The sequence below is a fragment of the Podarcis tiliguerta genome, assembly GCF_965153285.1.
Source record: "Podarcis tiliguerta genome assembly, chromosome: 4".
Classification (NCBI taxonomy): Eukaryota; Metazoa; Chordata; class Lepidosauria; order Squamata; family Lacertidae; genus Podarcis; species Podarcis tiliguerta.
The window spans coordinates 51,617,669-51,645,365 of record NC_139537.1 but is presented as its reverse complement, the minus strand read 5'-3'; the positions used below and the strand labels follow the sequence as shown (position 1 = coordinate 51,645,365).

The 27,697-nt window shown below is 41.9% G+C and overlaps 1 protein-coding gene across 1 annotated transcript; it reads right to left on the bottom strand.

Moving 5' to 3' along the window:
* Positions 1-833: 833 nt before the first annotated feature.
* On the bottom strand, positions 834-26,707 carry MORC3 (MORC family CW-type zinc finger 3). The gene is made up of 17 exons (XM_083438683.1): positions 26,181-26,707; positions 18,593-18,665; positions 17,166-17,298; positions 16,115-16,329; positions 14,141-14,288; positions 11,515-11,665; positions 10,779-10,910; positions 9,320-9,439; positions 8,499-8,596; positions 7,190-7,291; positions 6,973-7,095; positions 6,810-6,881; positions 6,219-6,261; positions 4,992-5,164; positions 4,004-4,847; positions 3,382-3,473; positions 834-1,785 (listed from the first exon to the last, which is right to left on the bottom strand). Exons 1-17 carry the CDS (start codon positions 26,220-26,222, stop codon positions 1,635-1,637), a joined length of 2,712 nt encoding a protein of 903 aa, XP_083294809.1. The 5' UTR covers positions 26,223-26,707; the 3' UTR covers positions 834-1,634.
* Positions 26,708-27,697: the final 990 nt, after the last annotated feature.

Here is a 27,697-nt window from a genome sequence, read left to right as displayed (position 1 = left end):
ACTCCCATTCCCCAAACTAATATCACCCTCAACAATAGATCAGTTGGTAGAGCATGAGACTCCTAATCTCAGGGTTGTGGGTTTGAGTCCCATTTTTGGGCAAATTCCCGAATTGCAGGGGGTTGGACTAGATGACCCATGTGGTCCCTTCCAAGTCTACAATTCTATAGTTTAAAATCAAAGGAACTGAGAGTACTAAAAACCTCTCTTAGGAATCAAAGAAAAGGACATATAATGCATAAGTATAGTTTTCACACACACGCTTTTAAATCAGATGTATATATCAGAAAGGAATTGGATGTGAATTTGACATCAGTCCAAACACCCAGGTTTCCACATGTAGTTCGGCTAGAAGGCTAAAATTCATGTGAATTGAACTGCTCCACATGCCTAAGAGAACAAACTATAGACAGAATGCTGTTGAAATATCAATTGAGTTTCATCATAAGTTCTTGACAAGGTGCGAGGGTCTGCTATCCCATGAGGTAAAGCCACAAGTCCTGACATTTAAACACAAATTACTGGATTGCACCTCAAGTTAACTTGCTGGATTATGGAGATAAGTATTTAGTTTGCTAAGCTGAGAAACAAGTACACAATTTTAAGTACTTATGTGGGAGTAAGGCCCAATGAACTTAGTAGGATTTACCAATGAGTAGGCATGATTAGGACTGTGCTGTAAATCCTCATAATTAGAAGGAAACAAAAAAGGCAGGGTTTTTTTTTTAATAGGGAACCATTTGCCTAGATACAGAATTCTTCTTGTCACTCAGAACACCATTATGTGCCCCCCCCCCATTTAGTACAAAATATACATCTTTTGATTAACTTCATGGAAATAAAAAATTATTTACATTTATTCACTTTTCTTCAAAGTATTAATGTACAGTATAAATTTAAATAATATTCTCCATAGAGTCACATTTTTTCAACCCAGACTGTACAATACATTCAGAGAATAATGAAAAACAAATACATAATTACAGAAAAAAGTATGTAAAAATTGCTCCTTAGAACTATATGGCCATATTTTGAAAAACTGTTATCTTTTTAATTAAACGAAACAGTATAATTTGAAAGAATTTGTTTTCAATACCCTTAACTAGCATATACACTATAAGGTTGAAATATCAATAACCACTCATTGGAAAAATGTTGCTTTCAAGAAAATGAAAAACGTACATAATATCTATGGTAATTTTTGACAACTTTATAAAAATTAAGAACATGAGTTTATATTTGTTTTAGAAACATACTGTGACATATCAATTGTTTTACAATACTTTTAATCAGCTTATAATACATAATCATGTATCAAAGTTTAGAAATACTCACAGGCCTCTATAAAATACTAGTAATTTGGGGGAAATGCTACTTGCCAGTAGCTTACCTTCTGGGGCTAATAGCTGTTGCAGGGGAAGGGTGATTTTTGTCACAAACCACAGTATGGAAGGAAAATGTTACCCTCACCGCCACCCCAGAAGCTGCAGTTCCAATAAAAAGCAGCCCCTTTGCAGCAGAAGCCTAAAAGGAAACCGGACCAGTTTTCATGTGTAGTATGGCACTAAAATGAACAGTCTTTACAGGTTGGAAACGTGACAATAAGGTATGTTGAAACTGCAGGGGAAACAAACTTAAGTAGTGCTTTCACGCAATTGCTCCAGAACTTGCCCTAGAATTTCATCGACTATGCCAATGTCAGGATTGATTTGCTGCACATTAAGTTCAGGCATTATTGTTCCTAGTAACTGTCCCACGTTAACTCGCAGGGATCGCAGCTTCACACTAAGAAAGAGAAGATTGAGAACATCAGTTAAAATTACAGGTATGGTGAAGATAAGTTCAGTACTTTAAATCAGGGGTCAGCAAACTTTTTCAGCAGGGGGCCGGTCCATTGTCCCTCAGACCTTGCGGGGGACCGGACTGTATTTTTTTTTTGGGGGGGGGGGGATGAATTAATTCCTATGCCCCACAAATAACCCAGAGATGCATTTTAAATAAAAGGACATATTCTACTCATGTAAAAACACCAGACAGGCCCCACAAATAACCCAGAGATGCATTTTAAATAAAAGGACATATTCTACTCATGTAAAAACACGCTGATTCCCGGACCTGGATTTAGAAGGCCTTAGTTTGCCTACCCATGCTTTAAATCATCATTTGCTCAACTGTTCATTCATTCGTTTCCCATTTCTATTGCTATTTTATAGTCTGTTACAAATTTGACATACATTGTTTTAAAGAATACATTAAACGACACTTTAAACCAATTAAACTGAAATCTTACATAGAATAGAGATGTTATATTGAAGCTCACCTTGTCTATTAATTTTGTTTATTTAACATAGAAAACATCTGAAAATAAGTTTCACCAGAAATGGTAAACAGTGTTTATGTAAAACTGTTTTTTGGTATTGTATAGATCCTTTTCCTACATACTTGCTACAGCTACAAACAACAAGAAAAGGTTCGTATGATTACACCAGCAATCACATGCTACACTAGGACATTCATTCATTCAAAAGTAGGATTAATATCATGCTTCACCATCGAAACCTTTAAGTGATTTACGTGACATGTAGTATTTGGGTGGAATGAATTAGGTTGTTTAGATCAGTGGTTTGGATGGTGTAGCACGATATAGTGGTACCTTGGTTTGCAACCGTTTTGGATTACAACCATTTTGGATTACAACCACGTCAAACCCTGAAGTGTGTGTCCCTTTTTTGGGATTACAACCCATTTTGGGGGGATTACAACCCCTTTGTTTTGGAGGCCCCCTTGGCGAAAGCGCGCCTTGGGTTACAACCTGTTTTGGTTTACAACCAGACCTCCGGAACGGATTATGGCTGTAAACCAAGGTGTCACTGCATAAACAGCATTATAGAGAAGCCTGAGTTTCCTTAGAACAGGGATAGCCAATGCACATTCCTGCCCCAAATGTTCTCATCATCTTTGGCCACTGGCCATGGTGGCTGTGGCTGATGGGAGTCCAACAACATCTGGATGGCAACACGTGGGCCAGTCCTGTCTAAGAAGATTGCCACCAGTTCCTCAAAGAGGAGAAAAGTAAAAGAGCTTCCTCACAATTATCTTATTCCTCAGCATTGCACAGCAACATGAGAATGTTGGGTGTGTTCTAGGTTGCAGTCTTCACTGACATGGCAAGGTGGGTGACGAGACCCAAAACCTGGTAAATGCCCTGCTTGAACTGAGTGTGTGCTTCATGCTTAGGAATTCTCTGCAATATGGATTCTTGGTAGACATTCATGTGCAAAGGTTTCCTGAAGGTAGGTTTGAAAATAGATGAAAGTGCAAGTTTAGAGACTTTCCATGCTTTTTCATGCACAAATCGGGCTTCTTAGGAGGAATATATACCTTTCTCCATTAGTTTTTAACTCTGCAAGTTCTGCTTTCAGCTGCTCACATTGAAAGCCCAGCTGAGTTTTTTCCATTTCCAGTAGTTCAACCTGAAAGTAAATCAAAGCTTTATATACCTACATTTTTGAAAATGAGAAGCAAAAGTGAAATACTTGTTACAGTATACAGTAGTACCTTGGTTCCTGAATAGCTTGGCTGCCGAACAAATCGGCTCCTGAACGCCGCAAACCCAGAAGTGAGTGTTCCGCTTTGCAAATGTTTTTCGGAAGCCTGATATGTCTGATTTACTTACAATATTTTGGTTTGCACAAATCTTAACTAAACACTATTTTTCTATAGTAGGTCTTCTCTTTCCATCAAATCTGGCTACCTCAAGTCAAAGGATGTTCTCACTGGCTAATTTCTCAGTTCCAAAGAACTTTTGTTTTTATTTAAGTCTCACTGATTTCAAAGAATTCTGTAGGAAATGCATGCTCTAATTCTGAAAGACCCTTTTATATACATTCCATTAAAATTAAGTTAAGGTAATGGATTTAAGGTTAAGTGTGAGACTGAAACCCAAAACAAGTAAATCTAAATATCAACCCAGCCTTTCTATGTACTGAATTATGAAACTTACCTCATTTTTATATTGGTCTCTTTCAATGCTGCAATTGTCCAGCTGTCTGAAAACATCACCCAGTTGCACAGCCATGTCATCTGCTTCACTTTTATTCTCAATGTTTTTACATTTACTACATTCAGATTTTAAGTTCTGCAGAGTATCACACTGTTGTTTCAGTGTTCTCATCTCTTTCAATGCCTGTTCATACAGAATGAATATCTCTTCTTTACTTTTTTCTTTAACTTTTTTGAGTTCTGCATCTGATATTACACTTTTTGTTTCTGTGGACTGAGGACATATTCCCTTTTGCACATGCTTGCCATCTGTATCCATTATTTTTTGCTTTAACAGTGTTAATTCTTTAACCAATGTATCACATTGCTGTTGATATTTTTCTTTTTCACTGTTGGATGAAAGCAGTTGAAGGCTTAATTCATTTATCTTAATGTCTGCATTCACAATATCAGCCTCCGAAACATGAAGATGTTCTGTAAGTGTTATTTCATGTTCTGATCTGGACAGCTGATTATCTGCATTGCCCTCAGCTTCTTCCTTTTTTACTACAAGTTCATCTGTTTCAGTTTGTGTTGCTGCAGTTCCTTTTGAACCATTTGTTTCTGAACAAGCATCTCTGTTCATAGAAATTTCTGCCTCAATATTACTGAAATCAACATCAGCCCCACCTTCAACTTTTACTATTGTGATGTCACATTCCAGAGCGTCAGGTTTTGGAGTACTGTTCTCTTCCAAAATGATAACATCATCATCATCTTGCTTCTTTTTCTCAAATGCTTGGCTAGTCACTTTTGTGATCTTAAAAGGTAGTGGTTCATCAGCATTAGAAAGTTTTCGTTTAAGGCTAAAGAAACAAAAGCAAAGTAACAGAAATCATATTACCAGTTTTTTCCCTTAAAGGCTAAACTCCAGAAAATGTTAATTTAAAAAACCAGCACAAGCAAATGGGGAAAGTAGGTGGAAATATTCTTGCATTTTATTTACTGACCTTTTTTCAGGATCAGAATGAGGAGAAGATACTGATGTGCTGTTTGATTTCTTTTGAGGTCTCGTAAGCGACACGTTTGAAGCTTCTGCATGAAACATTGGAATAGTTTCACTCAATAATGAAGGGTCACTGGACAAGGCAGCCGTTGTTTGTAAATACATTTCGTTATAAATCTGTAGAAACGGCATTATGTCATTACAATTAGAGAAGAAAACATTCACTTCCATCACTGCAACTTTTCCCTTGAACTCTCTGCAGTCACCACAAAATGACAACATATATGGCTGGATGGGCTGCGGGAAAAGCCTTGGCAGCTCAGTTACAGGTTTTAGCCATATCGCTCTACCTCGAAATTTGACTACTGAGTAAATTAGATTGAATGAGAATATGTAAACAGTCATCAAATATACTTACACACAGAAACAGGAAGATTCAGGACACATAAAAGGAAGTGCAGTGGTACCTCGGGTTACATACGCTTCAGGTTACATACGCTTCAGGTTACAGACTCCACTAGCCCAGAAATAGTACCTCGGGTTAAGTACTTTGCTTCAGGATGAGAACAGAAATCATGCTCCGGCGGCGCGGCAGCAGCAGGAGGCCCCATTAGCTAAAGTGGCGCTTCAGGTTAAGAACAGTTTCAGGTTAGGAATGGACCTCTGGAACGAATTAAGTACTTAACCCGAGGTACCACTGTACTTTTTTTTTACACGCAGCATAGTTAAACTACAAAACTCTCTCCCACAGAAGGCAGTGCTGGCCACCAATCTAGATGGCATTGATCACAATCAATCATCTTCCACTGCTGTAACCTCTTTCCATGGTTCAAGTCTTACGATTATTCAGCATCCTCAGAGTGGAGAAGATATGGAGATTGATGACAGCAGCATTTGTATCCAGCAGTGGAGCCAGGAAATAGTGAATTGCCTCCTCAACTATTACACTACTATTTCTGCAATTGGTAAAGCAGCAAGTGCCAACTGTCAATCCATGGCACACTGATCATAATCCTGCCTTCACCCCTAGGAAAGTTTATATCCTTGGCTAAATTCTGACCTGGAGAGAATGTATATTCAAGACACACAAAAATGGAGGAAGAAGCTAAAGTATCCATTGCTGCTTTTCGTGCAAAAAATGAACCTGGTGCAGTATAGGAAAACTTGCAAGTAATTTAGCATTGCTTCCACAAACAAAGAAGTAAATATGTCAAGATAATCAGTCACGTACCTGCTGGCTAAGCTCTATCCTTTTCTTTAATTTCTCCCTGTCTCTGCATTGAGAAGAAAAAGTATCATGGTTTATGCTTAGTATATATATGCTTTCTAATATTAAGTTGTTGTTTTACATGACCTTTTGCATCAATAACTTATGTTATAGCCCCCCAGTATTGAAATGGGTTAGTGTGTCTGGCTGCTGGTGGTTTGAGCCCATCAAGGGACAGCTGTGGGCAGCATCCCTGTATTGTAGGGGGCTGGACTAGATGACCCTCAAGGTCCCTTCCAACTCCACAATTCTATGATTCTATGTAGCTCACTATAACTTCTAATGGTGAGAGCAAACAACCATTAGTGAAAAGGACAAAGTTCACTTTGGTATTGTCAAATGAAGGTATGTTTTGGACTAGTGAATTCTTTTGTGGATTTCTTGACTTAAACAAATAACAAAAACGTATTCGAAACATAATGGGTTTGCTAGAAGGAAGCATATTACCCATTTAAAACTCTACAGAATAAACTTCCTAGTGCCTGTCTTCAAAATTGTTTGATGGAACACATAAAAAAGCCAACATTTCAACTTCCTGTTTTATTTAATGCTCACCTTTTCTTAAACTTTTTCTCATATGGAATTAATAAATCATCATCTTCAGGTTCTTCATCCACATTGCAATTTCTAATTTTAAGAAAGGAATATATATATTTTTAATCCAGCTAGCAAATGCAATCTGAGAAAAAACGAATTGCCGAATTTCTCCCTATTTTACCTGAACTGAGGATCAGGGTTGTATGAACAATACCACTTCTCGGGCAATTTATCCATTCCATCTGGAAGCTTCCTCCATTTTAGACATGAATCACACTGAACCCAGGTTTGATCAGGGCGATTCCTGTAACAGAGTGTAAGTGGCATTAAAACTAAGCAAATATAATTTAAACCAAGCACAGATTATGACTGAGTTTTATGTTTTTAGAAAAACTTACTGGGAATCTTCAACCATCTCTTCTTGAGGATAATCCAGTTTCTTTGCTTGCATCTCATTCCAGTAATCATTAAGCTTCTCACCAAGCGCTTGCATTGTACGCCTAATAAGCAAGAAATACAAAGTTGTGTCTCAACAAAACACATTCTGTATAATATGAAACATACATTGACAGTTGCTACAGAAAGCAAGTGCTACTGGGAAAGAACAATGAGCAGAAATATTACTTATGCATTTAAGAAATGTGCTAACGCGTAATCTATTTATTCCTTCCAAATCTTGAACTCCTAACAAGTTACAGTAGGATTCTGCATTTGGTTCAGATTCCAGACATGTCTACTAATGGTAGAGATAAGGGGAAAGCAGTGAATTGCTTATTTTAAAAATGCTTTTAAATTCCTCCCTTTAGGATATATTTGTGTAAATAATGCTAAAAACAAGAAATGAAGCCAAAGGGTGAGTTATAGGCAAGCTGTGTGATACAATGAGATGGCTCTAGTACTCCTAACTGCAGAGTGAATGCTACAGAGACAGTGTGCCTGAACAGCACCCTACTATTTCTCTACCCAAGGAGGTAGGGTAGGTAAAGTGGTAATGACACCACTGTTGGGAGAGCAGCTCTGTATGCATGAGCAGAAGGGACTTCCACAAGCCTTAGGGCTCATGTGCTTGACTCACATGGCCAGGAGAACTTAAGTGACAGCAGAGCTTAGTTTGACCATTAACTTGTCATTACATATGGACCTGAAACTCTGGTGGTGATCGTTGCTGCTGTTATTATTATTATTATTACTTATTATATGAAACCCTTCCCATAAGGCAGGCTTCCTTAAACTCGGCCCTCCAGATGTTCTTGGCCTACAACTCCCATGATCCCCAGCTAGCAGGACCAGTGGTCAGGGATGATGGGAATCGTAGTCTCAAAACATCTGGAGGACTGAGTTTGAGGAAGCCTGCCATAAGGCATCTCAAAGTGATTCCCAATACAGATTGGAAACGAACTCTGGTTTATTGGTTAGTTAACAAGCCAGCTGCTAAGCCATGGTCTAGTATTACATGCAGACTCGAAATTTAGCTATGGCCACCCACTGGGATGGCTTTGAGTTCAGAGCAATTCACAGAACATAAGGCGATCAATTGCTACTAGCCACAATGGTGGTGTTCTATCCCTAGTATCTCAAAGGAAGTAAGCATCTCAATAGCAGTTTCCTGGGAATCACAAGTGCTATTGCACCCAGCCCCTGCTTGTGGGCTTCCTATTGGCATCTGTTTGGCTCCTGTGAAAAGAGGATCCTGGAATACGTTCTTACCTGTATTCGTTAGTATAATCAAAATCTTGTTTGTTATGGGTTGGCTTTAGGAAGTTGCATTCGATAATCCCAACAACACCTACTCCCATGTTGTTTGCCTGCAAAGGGGTGGTGGTGGGGTGGGGGAATAATATAGACAAGGAAGATAGACCAACGTTTTCACCAAGAACACAAATTTCCAGTATTTTAAACAAATATATATACAAGTATACAAGTTCATCACAAAAGATGCCAGAACAGGGATTATTCCAAGTTCAATTGCTTGGATAAATGAAGAACTTCTTGAAAATGAAGCAAGCTTCGAGTTCCTGCGATTTTCCCCCGCTCCCCACCCCCTTTTTCTAAGGCACTAAGCTGCTAATAGCCTTTTAGCAGTTAATCCGCTAATCCCTTAAACCTTTAATAGCCGCTAAACCGCTAATAGCGCTAATCCGCTAATGGGCTTGCTTCACAAGATGAAAAAACAACTAGACGAAGAGACTCGCAGAACGGATTCTTTTCGTCTTGCAAGGCACCACTGTACAAAGAAAGGAGTAGAAGTGAAACAGAACATGGAGTAGAGTAATCACTCTGTTTAGTCATAAATTTAAATATTTTAATGTATAGATTGAGCAGATCAATTTCTATGCATCCTTGTTTAGTAAATATGTTAGCATACCAATGGATAATTTAAAATGCTGATTTAAGTGGTAGTGCTTTAAATTCAGTCCACAGCACTTTGAAAATACACAAAAATTGAATTTTACATCAACAAGACTAACAATAACAAGTTTCAATTAAAGTGTGGAAAGATGAACTATTGCTATATGAACTTCTCTCACCTTTTGCTGGTAGCCTACTCTTTCATAAGCCTTGATTAGTCTGTTTCTGTGGTACATCATCATTCCATAGTGATCTTTATTTCGACAGTTGAATCCAAAAGTAATTCTTACAGTTTTGGGCTTATTTGTGTAAGTTAGGGAAAATATCAAAATATGGTTCTCTTCACACTGAACGTTCATTCTAAACAGAGCTGTCTAAAAAGATAATTCCACTAGCCCCCAAGAATTAAAAAGATAATTCCACTAGCCCCCAAGAATTGTACCATTAGTACAAGTTACAGTACAAAATATAATAATCATTTTGTATATAGTAAAATAAATATATTGTATTTGAAAATAGATAGGTTTTTCTCTGAAAAAAACTCCATAATTACACCGGAGAAAACTCAGAACTTTCAAATTAAACTACAATTGAAAGTTAGTTAGATAAAGCCTTTAATAAAGGGAATTATAATTAGTGAAGAAATATCTTAACAACTTTTTTTCCTGTTTTATGAACAGTAGCAATTTCTGATATTGTATTGATTATCTTACTTACTAAATGGATCCAAAGCCAGCGAGTTTAGCCAAATGGAGTAAAACAAAATTTAGAGATAAAAAACTATGCTTGCATAACACTGCTCCAATCCTAAAGTTGGTGACAAACCTAAGACCACTTTATTTCATTTAAAACTCAATATTTTATCCTATGGATCAGTTGCTTGTATTCTTCAATACAGTTCTGGAACAACTGAGCTTACTTCTGTATGCATATTGATATTAAAATGAAAAGGGATGATTACAATTTTGTTCACTGACTAGCAAACTTTCACATTCTAACCAGTGACCATAACTTTTTTTTTTTTAAAAAAAGAACAGCAACTATTTAGCAACTGCTTTCCTTTGCTGGCTGCCACTAACATAGGACTCTTGGTCACTCAGATTCCACCAGTCCTACTACTTCCGTTGATGGACTCGCCTCTAGCCTTTCCAGTTCTGTGCCCCATTCTGTGGGTTAGATTGGACATTATCCTTGTTCGTTTTTACTATATGTCACCTTGGGACAACTGTATAGAAGGCACTACTAGTGATGAGTGGTAATCCTTTGCTTTTTGAATACCACCCCCCCCCCCCAAATTCATGTTACTAGGCTGTATACCATAGCCACTGCCAAAGCAACGAGAGTGATGAGGGGATACGCTACTCTACTACTGGGTCTTTCTAAAGAAGAGAGATATGCATGTACAAAAAACCTTGGATTTTTTTCACCTATGAAGCAATAGCAGGTAAGCCTAAATGGGAATGTTTCTGCAATATATCACCAATTATGACAAAGCTTCTTGCTTAAAATCATGCTCAAAATCTGAGCTGATAGTGGAACCAAGTGGGGAGAGAAATGAAGAGTCGAGTCAAAGGTTTCACGTGTACTAGGCCAGCCGTTCTTGGTCAGTCTGCAGCAGCCCACAGTAATAAAGGATACAGCCAGAAACTTTGGCCTGTAAACATCTCGCTCTATGTGAGCAAGGCTTTTGGAGACTAGTTGTGTTTGTACTTTCTGTCCTCTTATAATTATTTGCATCCTTGGTTTTAAATATAAGATACTGCAATAAGCCTGAAAAGGAAAGGAAAGTACATGGTTAATTTTTTGTACATTTTGCAAGCTAAAAGAAAACAAGTAACATATTTTCAGCATACAGCTTGTAAAATACGTAAATTGGAGTTCTATCCAAATTTTACAAATTTAAGGTCAAATGATATTAAGTAAGCAATCAGAACTCACATGGCACTTTAAACATGTGTCCAGATTATACATAGTGTTAAGCACTGGATTCTGCATGTGTGGGACAGAACAGCGAGACACCGGCAGATACAGTGATTAGTAAGGTGTCTGCTGAATGTTAAAGAGAAAATTATTCAGTCCCCCTTCTGCAAAACCACCAGCATCAGAGAGAGTCCATCACAGTATACTTACAGACTATTTCAGCCAGGAAGAAAGCCCATTTGCGCAGTGCAATTTCATTTCATCATCTTTGGCTATAAGTCTTATAGCTTAGTGAAATGGAATAAATGAACTTTTAATATAAGCACATTTTAACAGTGATTTTTTTAGGGTCCAATGAGAAAAGAACAGCTGTGATGATTCTGTATATAATACCACGTACAGACATAGTGGAGAATAACATTACAACCAATAGGAAAAAAATGAATAGCATTACCCGTAATGAATAATCACTTTCAGGAACAATCTGATCTTGTCTCTCTTGTTTTTTATACCCTCTTCTCCCTGTTAATTCATCTAAATCTGCAGGAATCCTAATATCGTATTTATCTGTATCGAAATCAAATTCTGTTTGTTCGTTTTTCTCTCTGTGGAAGGACATTTAAAGAAACTAGAATTAAAAAAAAATACTATATATAGAAGAAGAAGAAGTTTGGATTTGATATCCCGCCTTTCACTCCCTTTAAGGAGTCTCAAAGCGGCTAACATTCTCCTTTCCCTTCCTCCCCCACAACAAACACTCTGTGAGGTGAGTGGGGCTGAGAGGCTTCAGAGAAGTGTGACTGGCCCAAGGTCACCCAGCAGCTCCATGTGGAGGAGCAGAGACGCGAACCCAGTTCCCCAGATTACGAGACTACCGCTCTTAACCACTACACCACACTGGCTCTCAAATGCTATAGCCATCTTAAAAACATAAAATACATTTCTGTATTTTTGTATTTCTGAAGCCAACTGACGATTCCCAGGTAAGATCCTCCCTCTATTGCGTGTGGGCAGGTAGTCCCTTCCCCTACCTGGCCTGATCACCTTGGCAACACTTCCCCAGGCCGGATAGGGCAACTGACTGAGGTAGGCGGAGACCTCCAGGTATCCCACCTGGGGGGAGACGAAGCCAAGTCTGTGTTAATGGTGCCGCATGGGTCCAGGGGTTGCCCGCGACCACGCAAAGGGCGCCCCCCATTTAATGTGGGGAGCGGTCATTCTGACTCTACAGAATTTCCTGACGAAAGCCGATCAGGCTAGTCAACTTAGCAGAGCGCCCCATTTGTTGTTTTATATGCCTATTTTATGCCTCTCATACACAACTGAGAAGTCTGTCTATTGGGTGTTGATGGAATATTAATTATCCTGAAATCAAAGTGGAACCAAATCTCTTAAGTCTTCGTCCTCTGAAACTTAAGGCTTCGTCCTCTGAAAGATATGGCCAAAACAGTCAACTGACTTGAGGGCAAGGAGAAATAGCATAATGGCCAAAACCTTTTAGCGTTGTATACTTGCATATGCCAAGAATGCTATGGAAGAAACATGGTGTTTGCCCTTTAATCATTTGCATTCTGGGATATTCAGTTGCCATCAATGAAATGGGAGGCTATTGAGAATCTTCCAACTATTTCAACTATGTATATATAGTTGGTAAAGCATGCTACCCTTTATCCTTGGCTTCTATTCTATAGGAATATGGCCAGTTTTTCTTTCACTAAATAGTGTTGAATTTCACTTTTGCGAGTATTATTTCCTTCATTCTGCTGTTTCCTCCTTCATTGTATTGTTGAAATTTTTAATTGTTAAAAATAAAATATTGAATTTGCCTTATGCTTTATATTGCTTGAGGGACATGTCTCATACTATAATATCTTAGGAAACAGGGAAAATGCAAAGTGTAGAGTATTGCTTTCCTGTATTGCTAGAATATTGCTTTCCTGTATTCCCTTTCCTGTGTTGCCTTCCTGTTGAATTCTTAGAGATCCTGCATAGGTGGTATTTCTGCACATTCCCTTCCAAGCTACCCTGGCACGGATAGCGCGGAATCTCTAAGTGATGTCATGACCTTCCTATCTAACTAATATACATCCCCTGTTTATCACCGCAGACTAGAAGAATGTTAAGTGCACTCTATATAATCTCTGAGTACCACCCTATCAATCATAGATTACTATGTTCCTGTGCTCTCTCTATCTAGTGATGCGTAATGTCTTCATGTAACCCCTTGTATGTGTATGCAACACTGTAATGCCTGTACGCACCCCACGTGTAACCAATCAGCACCAAGTATATATGCAGCAATGGGGGTAATATACAATAAAAGGGACTCTCCGAGACTTGGTCGAGGAGATGCCTCCCACATGACACCACTACTCGTCTGTCGCTTATGATTTCAACCCAACAGCAAAGCCTAGTAATCCTTAGATTTCACCAGTTAGATACTCCTTAAAAAGTGGCAATAGCTGGAAATGACCCTAATCGATTTCCCCTTTAGCATGGGAAGAATACATAGCTCTCTGGTCCCATGGTGAATGAAAATATGGAAAGGAAAGCTTTTATTTCTGCTGGTGAAAACAGCATGCATGGTAGAGAAGTTGTGCGCATTTATCACTAGAGAGAGCCATTTCCCTATTCAGAATATACCTGCAATTTGGGGAAAATATAATGTAAAAAGTGGCCCTTTCATGGTCTGCAATTATAAAATTTGTTTCAAGGGAACGTATTTTAGATGTTTGAAGCAAAGTTAATTTCCATGTTCACTTTACTACGCTAAAAGCACATGGTGAAACTTCCCCCAAGACTCAGAGGGACCTGTGTCAAGTGGTTCTTGGGAAACATTTTTCATGGGAGTTCATCCCAGATTGCTTGATTCATCCATGATTAACATTAGAATTTGAAGTAAGGTAGATGGGGTGAAGTAAATAAAATGTGTCCTAAAAGAAATATAAACAACAAAGCAGTAACATGTAATGCTTTGTTTACCACAGCTTAAGCCTTATCAATTTTGTGCAACCATATCAAATTAGCACACATCAATGCTGCATTACCAGCTCAACTATTAACAATGGATTTTCTCTCACCTTCGAAGGTTCCAAATAATTATTCTTGTTCCTTTTTTCCCTATAATGGCATCAAGCTCTGCAAGCAGCTCCTCTTCAGTAGGAAACAGAGAATGTTCCAGGATAGCCTTCAAGCTGGCTGCTGATTTCTCACGTTTCATTAATTCCCGTATATTATATTAAGGAGTTGGCATATTTAAGAACTGTTAAACCTTGCTCAGATAGCTTATAGCCTTTTCCATCTAAATCTCTCCTGAACTAATGAGCATTTATTGTGCGGCTGCCACTTAAAAGTCCACCCCATAACTATTTTACTGTTTCAATCAAATTAACAGCTGGTCATCTTAAGTCTGTGACCACATAGCAACTTTAACATTACCATGTTCCTGAAGTAGTCTGGAAATCTTGGCTCACCACCAGACCCTCCAGAGGTCCCTAGCTCTACAAGAGACTAAACACAACCACAATGAAATATTTAAAACTGTGATCCTATGGTAATCGGTTACATGTAATTATGTTGTTACAAACCATAATGCATATAATTAAATGAAACACATCTATTGTCAGCTTAGTCTTTTAACCTGCCTTTCATGCTGCATGCTCCTATTTAATATCCAAAACAGGAAAACTGTAGAATACAGTCATACCTCAGGTTACAAAGCTGCAGGTTGTGCATTTTTGGGTTACTGACCGTGCCGAACCCAGAATTACTCGAACAGGTTACTTCTGGGTTTCGGTGCTCGCACATGTGCAGAAGTGCAAAATAACGTCACACGCATGCGCAGAATCGAATCACACTAGTATGCAGACATGGCACTTCAGGCTGTGAAAGCTGTGGATTGCGAGCGTGTCTCCTGGACAGATAACGTTCACAACCCAAGGTATGACTGTACTTTTCTAGTTTTAGCCTAGGAACCCCCCCTCCCCCATTTTCTGCTGCTGCCGTTTACTTCCTTTCAACCTTACAATTTTATTTCATTAACTTATATGCTGCCCTTCAATGCAATTTCCCCCTGGCAGCTTACAATAAAAAAACTAAAGAGACCTGCAACAAAATCTTGCAGAAAGGAGTGCCCTGTTGATTTTACAGCCAGCTATACTCTCCTTAGCATACTCCATTCCATTCCATCTCCCACAACAGCCACTGAGCAGCTGGTGGAAACTGAGTATGCTAAATCATCATTGGCCTCTCTCTTTTTGGAGGGGTGGGAAACTTTTTTCTATAGTGGTACCTCGGTTCTCAAACTTAAACTGTTCCAAGAGTCCTTTCGACTCCCGAAACCGTTCGAAAACCAGGGTGCGGCTTCCGATTGGTTGCAGGGGCTTCCTGCACTCAAGCAGAAGCCACGTTGGACGTTCAGCTTCTGAAAAACGTTCGCAAACCGGAACACTTACTTCTGGGTTTGTGGCGTTCGGGAGCCAATTTGTTTGGCAACTAAGCCGTTTGGGAACCATGGTTTGACTGGACTTCTGAGTTGTGTTTTATTATATAGAAACATGTGTCTTTAGAAGAGGCTGCAGTGATCGTTGGACTGTGACAGGTGTAAATCACTTGACATCATTATGTCAGGTGACCAAGAGGTGGGTGGTCAGGCCCACCTGTCAAAGCTGGTGTGCAGTGAGTGGTGGTGGATTAGGATGAGGTCCACTAGTCAGATCCAGTTTGCCACCTGTGATATATACGTTTAGAAATAGAACAATAAAATCATAGAACAAAAAATAAAGCCTAGTAACATAAAACAAGTTAACATTAATCTCTTCAAGAGTTAAAATTCTGGGAATAGAAATAGCTATTCATCTGGCACCGAAAAGACATTAGCATAGACCCCAAGCCAAGCTTCTGTGGTGAGAGGCTTAAATTCTATTCGAATACAGTACTGGTATACAACTACTGCCCAGTATATAAGTAGTAATGCTGGAATAAGAGATCATCGTGTGAAACAGATATCCCAGATACAATCTATCACTTGCACTTCAAAATCATCGAAAGGATATGTTTCTTGTTGAATGTTATAATGGGAACAACTACATGTTCTGCCTTCGTAACTTCCAAGAAGGTTTGTGACAACATGCCCACGCTCATGATGTCTCCATTCTTGGTGAAAACAATTGCATCTTTCCCAAGGCGCATTGATCCTGATTTAAATCCATTTCCATACAATCCAACTGGAACACGGCCGTTCAATGCAACTTTGTCGCTGAAGCCAAAGCTGAAACACATGAGTTTGAAAAGATGGAAGAGGGGGAAGTGCTTATCATAGGTGCCGTGCTGCTTATGAGAGTTGATTTAAATCAGCAGTTTCAACTACCCAAATCTGTAGTGGAGTTAAAATAAACCAGTTGCTGTTCCTAAACAGTATTCTTCTTTCAGCTTTAAACATAATGTAACACTTTATTCCTGGCTAATTCATATTTTGAGAAATACATGGTGATAATCAGAAAAAAATGGTGTCTGCTAGTGCACTTTACTTGTGATGTAGACAATCTACCAGATTGTATGGAGTGTTAGGGGTGGGGAGTGGGACACACTGTGCTCTTTCTAGGGTAGTTTGCTCACCTTTGGGTCCCCACCCTGCTTTTGGCTCTCACCTGTGGCTCCTACAAGCTGTCAGCATGTAAAAGCGACCATCACCTGGTAACAGTTTTGACTGGCCAGTTAAACCAGGTGATGGTAGCCGATGGGTCTCAAACCCTTGTTAAGTTATAGCTCCAGCAGATTGAGGAAACAGACCAACACAGATAGTCAGCAGCACATATACATGGCATTTCTATTTACATAAAAAGCACCCTGGATCAAGGCCACTGCATTTGCACCTGTCTCATTGTAAAGTACACTTTAGACCAGGCAGAAGTGCCGGTATTAGTTTTTCATGGGCACATAATCACATAATTGTGAATCGTTTAATGTTGTCTAAACTGAAGTACAGTTAATATTTCTCCACAACAATAAATTTGGTGTCCTAAAAATCCAACTTTCTTACATTATACTTTTAGGAGCATGCAATCAAAAGCCAGAGACTGCACACACCACTAAAACTTTACCCACCTCAACATCTTATGCAACTTGTCTGCATTCATACCATTTCCATTGTCCATAAATGTTAAACATGTGTTCTCATTTATAACAGTTTTGTCAATCCACATCTGTTTTGCATTCACATCGGGATCGTAGGCATTATCTGAGAATAAAGAGTGGTGCAAAAATTAAGAACAAGGGTAATCTTCAATAATAAAAACAGAACCACCCTGCTGGATAAAACCAGAGGTCTTATCTAGTCCAGCACCTCATTTCTCACAATGGTCAACTAAATGTCTAAGGGGAAGTCCACAGGCAGGACAATATCATTCCTTTCTGTCTTTTATTATTATTTATTGAATTTATATACGACCCTATACCTGGAGGTTTCAGGGCAGTTCACAGAATAAAATCAAAATATAAAACCACAAAATAAAAACAACAACCCAATAACGCCCCCCCGGCACCCCACCCCCCATTTTTAAAGGGCACAGGATGGCAATCAAATCAACCAAAGGCCTGGTTAAAAAGGAATGTTTTTGCCTGGTGCCTAAAGGTGTATAATGAAGGCGCCAAGCGAACTTCCCTGGGTAGAGCATTCCACAGATGGGGAGACACTGCAGAGAAGGCCCGTTCTCATGTTGCCACCCTCCGGACCTCTCAAGGGGGAGGCGCACGAAGAAGGGCCTCAGAAGATGATCTCAGGGTCTGGGTAGGTTCATGTGGAAAGAGGAAGTCCAACCTGGTCTCTGAATTCTGCACTAGCTGTAGTTTCTAAACCATCTTCAGAGGCAGCCCTATGCATTGCAGTAATGTAACCTTGATGTTACCAGAGCGTAGACAACAGTACAGTGGTGCCTCGCAAGATGAAAAGAATCCGTTCCGCGAGTCTCTTCGTCTAGCGGTTTTTTCGTCTTGCGAAGCAAGCCCATTAGCGGATTAGCGCTATTAGCGGTTTAGCGGCTATTAGCGGCTATTAAAGGCTTAAGGGATTAGCGGATTATCTGCTAAAAGGCTATTAGCAGCTTAGTACCTTAGAAAAAGGGGGTGGGGAGCGAAAAAAAACCCCCAGGAATCGCAAGACATTTTCGTCTTGCAAAGCAAGCCCATAGAGAAATTCGTCCTGCGAAGCACCTCCAAAACGGAAAACCCTTTCGTCTAGCGGGTTTCCGTTTTGCGAGGCATTCGTCTTGCGGGGCACCACTGTATTTAGGCTATCCCTGTCCAAATAGGGGTGTAGCTGGACCACCAGCCAAAGCTTTTTATTAGGGTCTTACAGCACAACCTACTCAGAAGTAATCCCCACTGAGTTTTATGGAGTTTGCTCCCAGGTAAGTGGTAATGGATTGCAGCTTTAGTTTGTTAAAGATGTAACAACCAGTTAGAAAAAACTGTTCCCGTGTAATATATCAAACAAGTGTGGCTTAGCCTGCAAAAATACAATGTTGCTCACATACCTATAAGTTCAGCTGCAGCACTGAAAGGCCAGGTGTGACTGGTCGAGTTTGTGTGCAAAAATTTTGGACATAGCTGAAACAACAGAAAGTGTACACGTTAAAATCAAAATAATTAAACTTCTAGGTACATACATCTGCAATGTACATACAGACGCAGTGTTGGAACGCAAAGCAGTTATGAAGTTTTACTTTAGATAAACCATCACAAATATACGCCACCTGCAAAATTCATAAAAAAGCACTGTAAGAACGAAAGAAAACATGGTACGCAGAAAGGTGCAATGCCTCATTGACTCAGAAGTATATTGAGTTCCTGACACAAAGGCATTCCACACCATGGGGCTCAGCTGCGGATTGGTTTCTATTTAAATAATAATAATAATTCTGAGGGTTTTAACAAATTGAGCACTAAAATCCAAACACGTTTATAAAAAGATAATAAAAAGCAATATCAAAAAAGAAGAATAAAGAGAAAGAAGATATAAAATAGAATGCTCATGATCCTTACAAAACACAATTATATAAAGAGGAAAAATAACATAGGAAAATAACAAAAAGAATAGAAAAATAGATGAAAACAACTCCTATCTCCCTATCTGACAATTATCTGTAACAACAATTATTCAAAGTCAGGGGTCAGCAACCTAAGGCCCATGGGCCGGAAGTGGCCGATGGAGGTTGTTTGACTGGCCCACGAGCCGCCCCTGAACAGAGTCATGCGCTGCGCTAAACTGGTGCAGCGCGGCATGGGGACTCACTTCCGCAGCGCCGAAAATCGCATCTGTGCTGATGCCAAAAATCGTGGGTGCACACGCTCATGCATATGCACATGATCCAGCCCACGAAGGGATCTCTGCGGGACCGATTGGCCCAGGCAAGGTAAACCTTGCCAAGTTTCCGGTTGATCGCGCATGCCATCACAGTTGGGGGAAACTGCTCCAGCGCAGCAGACCCCCAAACCTCAAATCGAGCATTTTGAGGATGTGGGATCCGGCAGGTGTCAAAAAGCGAGCTCCCCCTTCCCTGGTAAGCTCTGTTTTTGAGCTCCAAGAGTGAGGGGGTCGTAGCTGCGACGCATTGGACAAAATGCTTACTTTGATGATACGAAGCTGCGAGACTGTGAGGCATCAGCGGTCAATTCTTCCAACATTAAAAGCATTCAAGGACTATATTGTGAGTACCTTCTACATTTGGATTAAATTCGGAGCTACTCTATCCCATTTTTCCATAAATTTTTGATTTGAATTGCCTCTCAGGCAATTTGTCAGCTGCGCCATCTCAGCGAATTCTTGTAGCTTATATTGCCAGTCCGCTATTGTCGGGACGTCTTCTTCCTTCCACCCCTTTGCCACCAAAGTCCGAGCTGCAGCCATTGCATATAAGAATACCTCCCTAAAGGTATTCAGGATGTCCCTGCCAACAATGCTTAACAGAAACGCCTCTGGTCTTTTTAAAAAGGTTATTCCAAACATTTTTTAAAATTCCTCATAAATTAAACCCCATAACACTTTGATCGTCCTACATGTCCACCACTTATGATACATATCGCCATTACTATTACCACACCTACAACAAATAGTCGCTCAATTTTTATACATCTTAGATAGTCTTGAGGGGGTGAGGTACCATCTGTGTTGTATCTTTAACATATTTTCTTTGATGTTATAACATGCCGTAAATTTCATATTTGTTCTCCAAAGATCTTCCCATTCGGCCATCATTATTGGAGGTCCAATATCCTGTGCCCATCTTATCATTGCTGCCTTAACCTCCGCTTCCTTGAGCCGACCCCTGTTCAAAGTGTTTAACATGTGCACTCTAAATCAGTTTTCCCCCCTCTGCAGGATGTAACTTTTCCCAAATTTCCCTCCCAAGTCCAGCTTTAAATTCTTGGTCATCCAGACAGCCAATATGACTCTTCTAATGTCCTTCTAGTAATCCAAACAGATATTTCTCCAGTTTCTATATAACAGCTCTTACAAAGTTCTTTTAAAGAGTTTCAGCAATCTCAGCCAAGTCACAGTCCAAAATTATTGCCGAATTGATATTCATCCAATATTCCTTCCTTGCGGTTCCTTTTCCTCCCCCTTAAGATTCTCCCAGTCTTTCATCATTTTGATTCACTGGGGAAGAAGAGACGTGTTTCTTATTTCCTCTGCCTGATCTGGCATCCCCTCCAAATCACTTTCCTCATTAGAGACCATAGCTTGACTTGTATTGCAGTTACCTGAAGTGCCAACATCACCATCTGTAGGTTGTTCATTTTTCTATGAAGTGAATTTCCCCACCACCTCAACAGAACCTTTCAGCCCTTCCAATGGTGAATGGTTTCTAAACGGCCAAGTGGGCCCCCACAATCTTTTTGCAGAGAAGGTGGGACAAAGAGAACATTTTCCTTCCTTCTCCAAACTGTACCTTCCTCTCATGGTTTGCTTGGTTCACATGTAATGTGAAGCCAGCCTTTGATTTCTTTTCTACCTGGCCTACAGCAGGAAGAAGCACAGCGGGGAATTTCTAGTAGAAACTGTGTTTATGGAATACAATCTTACTCAGCTATGAGTGATCGCCGAAGAAGAGGAGGAAGAGGAAGGGGAAGAAGAAGCTGAGAATCAAGGGGAAGTGGCATCAGTATTCAAGTCAAAGAACTGGTTGCCAGATGTGAAATATATTGACTTTTCCCCAGCTCTCCAGGGCATTTCAGGACATAAACTTTTGCAAAACAATCTAATTTGTTGGGGGATGCCCCTTGGGAGAAACACCAGTGTTAGAAACTCAGATATACAAGCTAGGCACCAAATGGCTCCTTAAACCAAGATTACAGTTGCCAAAACGAAACATCTAGTTGCAACTGGAGTCCCCAAAGGCTTCTGTCTCCTTGGCCTTTGTGTCCTTCTCCCAATGTCCAGTAAAGGTCATAAAGGCTAAGAGTGCAACATCTGGGACAATATAGCTTGCTGACAATAAGTTTTAGAGAGCAGGATTTTGATAGGCTGGCTCCCCATCCCTCATTCTCCTCTCTAAGTGGTTTTCTGGGAATATTAGTTGCTGACTAGGGAGTCCACAACCTCCGCATGAATGACTCCAGAGTACAAACATGGAAGCAGCAGCAACATGTTCTTACTAAAATCAGTTGAAAATCCACCAAGGATTGTGAAAGAAAATCCAAGACCAGACAAAGATTTACTAAAACAATACATCCCTTATGAGACATTCTATGTGTTCCCCATCAAAAGCAATATTCTGGAAAGGGCATAATATTACTTTGGGGTGGAACTGTTCGTCCTCTTCAGCTGTAGCTACATGCATCTGCCTTCCACCTGATGCATCATCACAGTGCAAACACAATAAAAGTGTTCTTGCCACTCCCTTTAGACTGGTTATTTAAGCCGGAAACAAAGGAAGTGAAAGGATATTAGAGTTGCCCCTCAGGCTTACCGTATTTTTCGCTCTATGGGACGCACTGGACCATAGGAGAGGGAGAACAGGGGAAAAAAATTCTCCCCCTCTCTGCTCAGCGCCCCTTCAGCGAAGCGGCAGGAGAAACGGAGCCCCTTCCATTTCTCCTCCCGCTTCACTGAAGGGGCGCTGCGCAGAGAGGGAAAACTGTGCTGCGCCTCTCCAGCGAAGCGAAGCCTGGAGAGCAAGAGGGATCGGTGTGCACTTACCCCACTCGCTCTCCAGGCTTCAGATGGCTATCCACAAGCCTTCTGAGCGCAGCGAGAACTCCCGCTGCTCTCCAAAGGCTCGCGGATAGCTGCCTGAAGCCCCCGGAGCGGCAGTTCGCGCTGCGCTCCGGGCGCTTCAGGCTTCTCCTTTTTAGCCGCGGGGCTGGGGCGGGGGAAGCCCGAGTTCCCCCCGACCCCAGCCCCCAAAACAGGTCGGGGAGCAGCGGTCCCTTCTCCCTCCTGGGGAAAAGCCCGCAAGAGCCGCGCGAAGCTTGTGTGCGGCTCTTGGGGCCTTTTCCTGCCTGCCTCCCCCCCCCCTGCATTCGCTCCATAGGGCGCACAGACTTGCCCCCTTATTTTCAAGAGGGAAAAAGTGCATCCTATGGAGCGAAAAATACGGCAATTTGATAGGAAACTCAGCCCCTGCAGGCAGGTTGGGCTTCACAGTGTAGCAGCAGGTACCGTATTTTTCGCCCTATAGGACGCACCATCCCATAAGACGCACCTAGTTTTTTTGGGGGGGGGAATCCCCCCCCAGCCCCCCCCGATCCCAGCCCCCAAACAGGCAGCTCTCTGCAAGCCGTGGGAGCCCAGCACTGGCTCCCGCTGCTTGCTGAGAGGTCTGTGAAGCCTGGACGCGCTGAGCTCAGCGCGGGCAGGCATCAGCATGCAGGCAACTCTCCGCAAGCAGCGGGAGTGCTCCCGCTGCTTACGGAGAGGTCCGCGAAGCCTGGACGCGCTGAGCTCAGCACGCGCAGGCTTCAGCATGCAGGCAACTCTCCGCAAGCAGCAGGAGCGCTCCCGCTGCTTACGGAGAGGTCCGCGAAGCCTGCATTCGCCCCATAGGACACACACACATTTCCCCTTCATTTTTGGAGGGGAAAAAGTGCGTCCTATAGGGCGAAAAATACGGTAGGTCATATTGTGTCAAAAGACTGAGTGAGCTTCAAGCAGTCTTTGCTATGCTCTGTCCAGTTTGAACCATAAGCTTGCATCTATAATCAGCTGTTATTATCTCCCCAAATCACTCTGGGAGAAATTCATTGTAGCTGTAAGGAGATTGTTCTGTCAGTGCAAGCATTTTAGCTTACCAGTGTGCTGCTCTGGGGGTTCCCTGACCTGTTCTGAGCCCATTTCAGGGGCTCAACTAGGCACACAGTAGACTTAAGTCACTCCTGGCTGCTACAGCAAAAGCAATACTCCCACCCACTCATCCACAGATAAAAATTAAACTGAAACACTCTCACCCCTCTCCCTAGCCCAGAAGTCAGCCATGCCAACCCAGGAATTTTATCTCCCTCCACTCAGATGCCTTGACTCAAGGCCAGGGGCAAGTGCATTTTCCAGGGATGATGTGGCAACTCATCTCTTGCAAGGAGATGAGCAGCAAGTGGAAAGCAGGGAGAAATGGCAGAAGTTTTCCTACTCTGCAGTCCCAGCTGCTTCACCTCTCCTGCCGTTGCCCAGGGTCCTGAAAAGCTGAAAACCACCCATTCTGGCAAACTAAGAAATTATGCATAAGAGCCAATATCTTTCTAGCTGTTGCCATATTTTCGTGTGTATAGTTGTAACTTAATAAAAATTTACCAGTGATTTTAACTTGCTTAGATCACTGCCTGGTAGTTGGAAGGTAGCTCCAGAAACAGATCCCTGCTGAAAGATGCTGAGGGCATGTTTTAAACTGTCTCACAAAAAAATCCTACAACTGAGGGGGGAAATCACATGGTGTCTATGGCACACAGTGTATTTCATCAGTTGAAGCTTATATACCAGTTATGGTCCCTTGCAGACAGAAACAGTGTGGCCATAACTTTGGTACCACTTACATAGTTTTACTTTTGCTTAGAGTTATTCACAGTAACCTCCAGATAGATATTGAAATGCACTAGATATAGAGCTACCTTTGAAAACTCTCCTGAAACTCTAGGACATGGATAGGCAAACTAAGGCCCGAGGGCCGGATCTGGCCCAATCGCCTTCTAAATCCAGCCTGTGGACGGTTCGGGAATCAGTGTGCTTTTACATGAGTAGAATGTGTCCTTTTATTTAAAATGCATCTCTGGGTTATTTGTGGGGCATAGGAATTTGTTCATTTCCCACCCCCCCAAAAAAATATAGTCCAGCCCCCCACAAGGTCTGAGGGACAGTGGACTGGCCCCCTGCTGAAAAAGTTTGCTGATCCCTGCTCTATGACTTGGTAGTCCAAACTATAGATCAGGCTTCCTCAATCTTGGTCCTCCAGATGTTTTTGGCCTACAACTCCCATGATCGCTAGCTAGTAGGACCAGTGGTCAAGGATGATGGAAATTGTAGTCTCAAAGCATTTGGAGGGCCGAGGTTGAGGAAGCCTGCTATAGACAGACTAACTAGGACCTGCCAGCAAGGAACACTAACTATAGACAGACTAACTAGGACCTGCCAGCAAGCAACACCTGCTACTGGGACCAGTTCAGTGTGCTGGTACAAACATATAAGGCCCCAAACAGCTCAGGACCAAGTTACAGTGGTGCCTCGCAAGACGAAAAGAATCCGTTCCGCGAGTCTCTTCGTCTTGCGGTCTTTTTCGTCTTGCGAAGCAAGCCCATTAGCGGATTAGCGCTATTAGCGGTTTAGCGGCTATTAGCTGCTATTAAAGCCTTAAGGGATTAGCGGATTAGCTGCTAAAAGGCTATTAGCGGCTATTAAAGGCTTAAGGGATTAGCGGATTAGCTGCTAAAAGGCTATTAGCGGTTTAGATCAGCTGTTAAGCAGCTTAGCGAACAGCTGTTAAGCGGCTTAGGGGCTTGGGAAAAAGGGGGGAGGGGAAAAAAACCCCCAGGAATTGCAAGGCATTTTCGTCTTGCGAAGCAAGCCCATAGCAAATTCGTTTTGCGAAGCACCTCCAAAACGGAAAACCCTTTTGTCTAGCGGGTTTTCCGTCTTGCGAGGCATTCGTCTTCCGGGGCACCACTGTATTTGAAAGACCACCTTACCCCTTAAATACCCAGTAGATCGCTGTGGTTTGTGAGAGCGTTTTTCCTGCAAGTTCCAAATATCTCAGAAACCCACTCCACAATAACTCAAAGCAGAGATTTTATGTGGCCACCCTTGTTCTGTGAAATAGCATTCCTATCAAGATGCACACAATGTGTCTACCGAGACGCTGTGCTCACTAGACCTGCGTATCTTCACCACAGCCAGAGCATACATTATTGCCATTTGTCAGGCAAAAGCAACACTACTCAAATCCTGCCTCTGCTGACTCCTCCCCTCGAATTGCTGGAAAGCGAAAGCTTTCAGGGCAGTTTCACCCCTCCTGCACTTCCTTCATTCAGACTCACACGAGCACCGTATTGTAGGCGCCCCCCTTCTCACGCAGAACCCCTCCCCCGGGGGCACAAAAGGAGCAGGCAGTGTTTACAACGCGCGTGGCGAGGTTTCAGAGGTGTCTGGAGCCCGCAGCATTGCAAAAAGATCACTAAATCTAGATAAGAGAACCAAACTCCTCCGCCTTTAGGGAGATGCACGGGAAAGAGAATTTGCCTCTCCCGCAAGGATGGGATTAGCCCACCAGCGGCTGCCTCTTTTTTATTTTATTTTATTTTGCACAATTTTTTGCACAAGAGGCAACTTAGAAGGGCAGAAAGGGAAGCCTCGGAGCCCTTCAGCTCCGCAATGCTGAGAGAACAAACGGCACAGAAACCGGGGAGGAGGAGGTTCCCGCAGCCTAGAAAAACCGCACATTTAACTTCCCAGAGAGGATTTGCAACCGGGCGCCCAGACAACGCGAAAGGCAAGAACTCGAACATCTCCCCCCGTGGCGGCTAAGGCGCCTACGGGACGACGCCCCAACCCCCCCCCCCTCTGCCTCGCAAGCCCCATAAACGCAATCTAGCGCGGCGCCCTGCGGACAAAGCCGCCGCCGCCTCCCCGCCCGCTCTCACCGCACTCAGAGGAATCCCGTTTTCCTTTAGCGCTGACGCCATCTTAGCTCCTCCAGTACAAAAGCCGCTGCCGCAAAGACGCTTCCTTTTTCCCAGGCCCCTCTTCTTCAGCGCAAGTTATTTCCGGGGAGGAGACTGGGCGGAGCTGGAAAAAAAAAATCAATAAATCACGTTTTCCCTTCGCTTTCCTTCTGCGGCTGGCGCTGCTGTTGATTTGGCTCAGCCGACGATGAAACGTCACGGAGGGCCGGCCGCCGCTTGCATGGCCTTTCGGTTCCACTGTTTACGTCTTCCGCTTCCCTGCTCTGCACGTGTGTACGCAGATGCAGAGAGCGGGGAGTTCAAGTTGAAGGCATGATGCAGCGACACTTTTGCATAGCGGTCAGGGTGGGCTACTTCTCTGGAACGCAGCCTGTGTAAAAGAGAGAGTCAAGATAAGGGTGGGAGGCTAAATAGAAAGTGTCGCCTTCCGTATTTATTTAGAGAGATTTACAAGCTTCAAGAGCGCTCGAAGCGATCGATGTAGGCAAACTGTAGGCAGGGCCGGATTTAGGTTTGATGAGGCCCTAAGCTACTGAAGGTAATGGGGCCCTTTTTATGTCCAGCTGCCCTTTGTCAACAACAAATTGTCATTGTTTTTGTGTTGAATATATGCTATATGGTAATTTATGGACCTAATAGGTATCTAAAGCCATTTGCACATAACAAAATATGTATTTTATCTAAGTTATCCAAGTAATTGTTGAACTGAAATACAATTAAGAAGTATATTAACAGTGAAATAATTATTAATCTCTAACTTAAAATGGTTTTTTCCCCTCCCCCCCCTTTCCCCCAAGCCCCTAAACTGCTTAACAGCTGTTCGCTAAGCCGCTTAACAGCTGATCACTAAGCCACTTAACAGCTGATCTAAGCAGCTAATCCGCTAATCCCTTAAGCCTTTAATAGCCGCTAATAGCCTTTTAGCAGCTAATCCCTTAAGCCTTTAATAGCCGCTAAACCACTAATAGCGCTAATCCGCTAATGGGCTTGCTTCGCAAGATGAAAAAAACCGCAAGACGAAGAGACTTGCGGAACGGATTCTTTTCGTCTTGCGAGGCAGCACTGTATAAGGTTGTACTATCAGACATAGCACATTTTCTTCCCAAATACATGTGTATAAATTGTAATCTCCCCCAAGCTACAAAATGAGTTGAAGCACACAGCAATGTTTTTCACATGTATTTCTAACCTGCTAAGTGATCCTTAAGTACCCATTACGTGTACTTCCATGTAATGTATGCTCTAGCCTACAAAGTGGGTACAAAGAATCACTGCTGCACATAGATGTGGTGTAGTAACCAGCTGGAGACACCCAGATTAAGTGTATGCTGCATGTGCATTTAGTGGTACTTTAAACTGTAGCTCTTCCATGATCCTTAATAGAGGCATGAATGTGAAAATAATAGCGTGCTGCACTCTGAACAGAGTCCGCCATTATGTATGCATGCAGCAGTTTCCTGCAATCGGCCACTGGA

Excerpts from the sequence above, each read along its gene's own strand:
- MORC3 (XM_083438683.1), bottom strand. The coding sequence starts at position 26,222 with ATGGCGTCAGCGCTAAAGGAAAACGGGATTCCTCTGAGTGCG. Across the intron at positions 4,848-4,991 it reads CATTCTGATCCTGAAAAAAG|CCTTAAACGAAAACTTTCTA; the intron begins GTCAGTAAATAA and ends TTGTTTCTTTAG. Across the intron at positions 1,786-3,381 it reads TTAAAAACTAATGGAGAAAG|TGTGAAGCTGCGATCCCTGC; the intron begins GTATATATTCCT and ends TCTCTTTCTTAG.